The 5,942-nt window shown below is 55.3% G+C and overlaps 1 protein-coding gene across 1 annotated transcript; it reads left to right on the forward strand.

Annotated features, from left to right (window-relative positions):
- The first annotated feature begins 2,505 nt into the window (after positions 1-2,505).
- Positions 2,506-3,837, forward strand: POU4F3 (POU class 4 homeobox 3). The gene is made up of 2 exons (XM_060093583.1): positions 2,506-2,625; positions 2,941-3,837. The coding sequence occupies exons 1-2, from the start codon at positions 2,506-2,508 to the stop codon at positions 3,835-3,837; spliced, it is 1,017 nt and encodes a 338-aa protein (XP_059949566.1).
- Positions 3,838-5,942: the final 2,105 nt, after the last annotated feature.

Consider the following 5,942-nt stretch of genomic DNA (forward strand, 5'->3'; position numbering starts at 1 on the left):
TTCATTTAAATTAACCAGAATGGTAGTCTTTTGCTACAGCTGGAAGCATTTAGCGATCATGTAGTCCAGCCCTCTCTTATGGGTAAATTGAGGCTCAGCCAGCATCACACTGACACAGTGTTTGAATGCTGTCCCAAGCCCAGGCCTCCTGAGGCTCACGGTCCTGGTGTGTATTCTGTATCTCAAGAATCCCACCAGCCTTGCTCTGTGTCTTGTGCATGAATCTACATCCCCTCCACTGAAGTGCAAGTTAACTGTCAATTTCCTGCAGTGGATTTTAGACTGGTGATTCTGTGAGGGTAGGGATGGTGTCTGATTCACACCTGTGTCTCAACCTTCACCACGGAGTCTGGTGCAAAGCAGGTGAACAGAGGAGAGCAAGGAGCCAGTTTGCACCTGCAGACAAACCGTTCTCTAGAGAGAGGACCCAGGCCACTCCTGCTCCCAAAGGAGAGAGGAAGAAGAGAGGAACAAACATTATTCCATGATTTCAGTGTGCCAGGCACTGTGTCAAGTGCTTATCTCAGTGCATTCCTCACAACAATCAGTGGAGGTGAAACTACAATGTCCATTTAACAGATGAGGAAACTGCAGTACACAGACACTGAGTTGGCTCCTGGCCTCTAGCGAGGAAGATCCCAGGGCAGAGCCAGAGCCCCCAAGCATCAGGTTGTGAGGAAGTTGACTCAGTGCTCTCCTTTCTACTCCAGCTGTCAACATCTTCACCAGAACCCAAGAAGGCAAGTAGCAATGCAATTCCCATTTTAGAGCTCAGGAAACCAAGGCTCAGAAAGGGTTAGTGAAAGGGCCACACGTGGCCTCCCGCACCGGGGTTAATCCTCTCCGCTGGCTGGAGGACAGGACCCAGGCAAGGGGGTTGACTCCGATGCGGAGAAGAGGGATTAGCAAGACCCGAAGGTGGGGAGGCCAGACCCAGCTGGGCTTCCTCTTAGGCCAGGGGGTGGCCCCTTTCACCGCCCCACCCCCCGTTAACCTTCGTGGAATCCTGACTCACAGCCCCAGGCGTGGGGTCCTAGCTTACAGGCTGCCAGGATCACTGAAACCCGAAGGCAGCTCCGCGGTGGAGGCGAGGAGGTGGGCTCAGCTGGGCGCGCAGGGCTTTTCTCCCGAGCCGGAGGGCGGCGCGGCCGCGGTCCCAGGATTCCCCATGCATTATTCACGATGTTTACTAGCGCGGGGAAAGGAGAGGAGAGAAGAGGGAAGGAGAGGGGAGCAGAGGGGAGGCGAGGGCGGGGCAGCACTAACCTCGGGGCACGCAAGTCCGAGACTTCGGGAGGGAAGACAAAGTAGCTGAGTGGTTAAGAGCCTGGGAAGTCAGACGTGGCGCCTGGCACACAGTAGGCCACCAGTAAATACGTGTGTAACGGATAACGACAACGGAACGAGTGAGTGAATGGCTTTGCTCCCAACCAGTTACGTTGTCTTGGCCTTAACCCATCTGACCCTCGTTTTCTTCGTCTATAAAAATGGCATAACAGTAACTATTCCATAGGGTATTGAGGGTCCCCTGAGCTAACTCTAAATTGCCTAACACACAGTGGGAGCTCTAAAATGAACGCTGCTGTTGTGGGTAATGGGGCTTGTAAGCATCAGCGGCCCAGGAGAAGTCCTCTGATCGACTCCCAAGGCCGGTGGGCAGTCCTAAAAACTAACCTGCAAGATTCCTTAGACTGGCGGCTTGGGGAATGGGGGAGGCGGGGGGGTAAATTGTCTTTCTCAAGCGAAGGCAAGAAAGACAAGTGCAGGGAGGAAACTTCAGACCTCCTGCACTGGGCAGGCAGTTACTTTCCCCACCTCCACCCCGGGAGGTGGAGGTCACCTGGGGCTCATTCTGGTAGTTTCTCATCCTCCCCGGAGCCCGTCGGGGCGCTTGGAGGCTCCCCTTCGCTGCGCGGCTGGGCCGGACGCTGGTGGACCGCACGGCGTGGGACCAGGAGCGCCCTGGAAATGTGCAGTTTGGAGGCAGCTGGGCAAAGTGTGTGTATGGGGGGGGGGAGGGGAGGGGGAGGGTCAGCTTCCCGGCCCACGGCTGCCCTTCTATCTGGGTTATGAGAGTTGGGACAGGATGGAGAGGTTTGGGACTTTGGGGGAAAGAAGGTCCGAGAAGAAGAAGAAAGAATCCGGAAGGTCTGCAGGCTGGAGCCGGGCAGGGCGGGGCGGACGGGGAGAGGCCCGGCCCGGCCAGGGTATAAATGCTGTGTCTGGGGCGGCGGGGGCCCGCGCGGAGAGCTGCTGCCTGGCCTCGCCTCCCGGGCCGCCCCCGCGAGTCTCGGGCACGTGAGCACGCCTGCGCGCGCGCCCGGGCCCTTCCTGGCAGGCTGCTTGTAAGATGAGTGAAGGAGCAGGTGGGGGAGAGGGGAGGCAGCGAGCGAGAGGGCGAGGGGAGCGCGGGCGCTGAGCGGCGCTCACTTGGAGTGCGGCGAGCGAGCGAGCGAGAAGAGCCTGATCCATGTCCCTCGCTGCCTCCCTGCCCGGCGTGCGAAGATGATGGCCATGAACGCCAAGCAGCCTTTCGGCATGCACCCGGTGCTTCAAGAACCCAAATTCTCCAGCCTCCACTCCGGCTCTGAGGCCATGCGCCGAGTCTGTCTCCCAGCCCCGCAGGTACGTAGTGGAGCATAATTACCGCTCTAAGGCACATTTTTTGACAGGCACTTGGTTCATGTTTTTTTCATGTCGCCCAGAACAATCGCCGCTGTCTGAACCCCTCTCCTTGTCTCCCCCGTGCTCTCTCCCGGCGCGCGCTCTCTCTCATTCATGTCTCTGATCCACACGTCTGTTTCAGCAGAGCCTCTGTCTCCGTATTAATTTTTATGACCTGGGCTTTGAGGAGAGGCATCTCGGTTGCTTGAAAATGTGTTTTAATCCTGAGTTGACAGTATTCCCCACTGACCGTGCTGTGCGACTTCTCGCTTGCAGCTGCAGGGTAATATATTTGGAAGCTTTGATGAGAGCCTGCTGGCACGCGCCGAAGCTCTGGCGGCGGTGGATATCGTCTCCCACGGCAAGAACCATCCGTTCAAGCCAGACGCCACCTACCATACCATGAGCAGCGTGCCCTGCACGTCCACTTCGTCCACCGTGCCCATCTCCCACCCGGCCACCCTCACCTCGCATCCGCACCACGCAGTGCACCAGGGCCTCGAGGGCGACCTGCTAGAGCACATCTCGCCCACGCTGAGCGTCAGCGGCTTGGGAGCCCCCGAGCACTCGGTGATGCCAGCACAGATCCACCCGCATCACCTGGGTGCCATGGGCCACCTGCATCAGGCCATGGGCATGAGCCACCCACATGCCGTGGCGCCTCATAGCACCATGCCCGCATGCCTCAGCGACGTGGAGTCGGACCCGCGAGAGCTCGAGGCCTTCGCGGAGCGCTTCAAGCAGCGGCGCATCAAGCTGGGGGTGACCCAGGCGGACGTGGGTGCGGCTCTAGCCAACCTCAAGATCCCCGGCGTCGGCTCGCTCAGCCAGAGCACCATCTGCAGGTTTGAGTCTCTCACTCTTTCGCACAACAACATGATCGCCCTCAAACCGGTGCTCCAGGCCTGGCTGGAGGAAGCCGAGGCAGCCTACCGAGAGAAAAACAGCAAGCCGGAGCTCTTCAACGGCAGTGAGAGGAAGCGCAAACGCACGTCTATCGCGGCACCGGAGAAGCGCTCGCTGGAGGCCTACTTCGCTATCCAGCCGCGGCCCTCATCCGAAAAGATCGCGGCCATCGCCGAGAAACTGGACCTTAAAAAGAACGTGGTGAGGGTCTGGTTCTGTAACCAAAGACAGAAACAGAAACGAATGAAGTACTCGGCTGTCCACTGACTGCTGCGGGGCGCAGCGTCCGGGGCCGGGAGAGCTGAGTGTATGTCCCCCTGGAGTTGGGGGGCACGGTTATGGGGGCTCCGAGACGTTTCCTGGTAGGTCAGGTTCTCTGCCCCGAAGTCACAGACTTTCCCCTTTATCCCACCTGGTTGCCTCCTGGCCTTCTCTTTCCATTCTTTTCTTTCTATTCCCACCAGAAAAGTTTGGGCGCTAAGAAAAAAATTCCTGAAAGGCAGGCCTGGAGGGGCTTGTGCTGTCCGTGGTGCTGAAAATCGCCCTCGCGCACGCGACTGCGCGACCTCAGGGCGGGAGCCCAAACGCAGGGGATGGTCATTTGGCCCGAACGCAGGACTCTGGGGTGAAGGCACCACTTTACTGAGCGCGATTAGACAAGGGGTGAAGGGATGGGAAGGAAGCGATAAGGGATAACACAGAGTCTAAGTGGGGCACAAACATGTACTGGAGATTTATTTAGAGTATAAAATACATGTATGTTTCCAAAGGATAGCCTTATATTCCGTTCGTCACCTAAATTTTATCCATTTCATCCTTTGGTTTGTTGTAAGTTCTCTAAGGTAGCATAGATTAGGTTCAGGGAAAAATGTTCGGGGGAGTAGTGGGCTCCGAGCTATTCTCCACCTTAAGGTGGGCTCCAGAAAAGGTGGGCCCAATTCAGCGACTGAAAATGCTGGGGTGGGGTGGGGGGATCCTGTAGCTGGTTTGCAAGCAGCAGCCGACCCCTGCTGTGGCCCGTCCTCCACGATCTGCTGGGTAATGACAGCAGTTTGAGGGGTAATGCCCGCCTGCAGGAAAGCAGGGGATTGGTAGCAGTCGGACTGAGGACTCTCTGACCCCAGCTCGCTGTTCCAGCCAGACTCCCAGAGCAGCTGCGTAGAGGCAGCTGCTCGAACGAAAGTAACTGTAACTTTTCCGATTCATATGCAAGTCCTTCTAACATGTCTCACCTCATTGTTCTTTTATTATTATTGTTAGCACCGTTATTTACTGTTATTTATTTAACTCTACTTCTTTCCATCCCCCAGCCTCTCGGTGGATGTTCACTCATAGCTTTGAACGGAAAGAGGGGCGAAACCCCGGCCTGGATCTTTCTCACCCCAGTCCCTCTGGCCCCGTCACATGTTTTCTTTCGTTGCTTCATGTAATTTGCGTGTTGCTGTGTGACCTTTGGTTTCGTTGTCCCAATATAGATACAAATAAAATATTGTTTCCTTCTCTCTTTACCCCTTGAATTAACTTCTAAAATAAATGCTTTATTTTTCAACCCGAATTGCAGTGTTTTTTCTTTCTCGGAGATTAAGGAGTACTAGTCTTGGGAAGGATTTAAAAGTGAGAACCCAAAAGGGCTGGGCTGTCATTTCCAGGAGGCCAGTCTCCTGCAATCTTCTCTCCTTGCTCCTCTTTCGGGGCTGCCTCATCTTCTCACCCAGATCCTCCCCGGACCTCAGGGTTTCCGGGCCCTTCCTCCACGCTTCCCACGTGCTAATCTTTCAGCTTCTATTTGCTCAACTTGACTCGGACAGAAAACTTTTAGGTCTGACTGATGGGAGTAGGGGCCCCCAATGCCTCCACTCATTGGCTGAACGATCCTGAAGTGAGTGTAACTTCTCTGAGTCTCCATCGGTTGTCTGCAGCATGAAGATGCGAATACTTACAAGGCTATTGTCAGGACTAAGTAAGATTATTTATTTAAGGTGTCTGGTAGTGCTTGGCTCTTCTCGGGAAACATTATTATTTTAAAAGGTTCAAACAGCTAGATGGGAGGTGAGGAGAGATGCAAAAAAGGGAGGAAAGTGTTCTTTGCTGGGACAGAGTCGTTTGGACTTCCTTGGGGTCACTTCAGAAATTCATTTGGAATTGTCACCCAGGAGGTTATTCCACGGTCTATCTAGGCTTCTCTGTGTGTGTGTGTGTGGGTGGGTGGGTGGGTGGGGGGAGGGTGGATAATGAGATAATTGCCGCAAAGATCCTGGCCTAGTGCCTATACACAGTAGGTGCTCAACAGATGCCGGTTTCCTTCTCTGTCTTCCACATACTCTAAAAGGGGGAGGAAATCTTATCTGTGAGACGCAGAAACACCTTCATGA

Source organism: Mesoplodon densirostris, chromosome 3 (genome assembly GCF_025265405.1).
Source record: "Mesoplodon densirostris isolate mMesDen1 chromosome 3, mMesDen1 primary haplotype, whole genome shotgun sequence".
Taxonomy (NCBI): domain Eukaryota; kingdom Metazoa; phylum Chordata; class Mammalia; order Artiodactyla; family Ziphiidae; genus Mesoplodon; species Mesoplodon densirostris.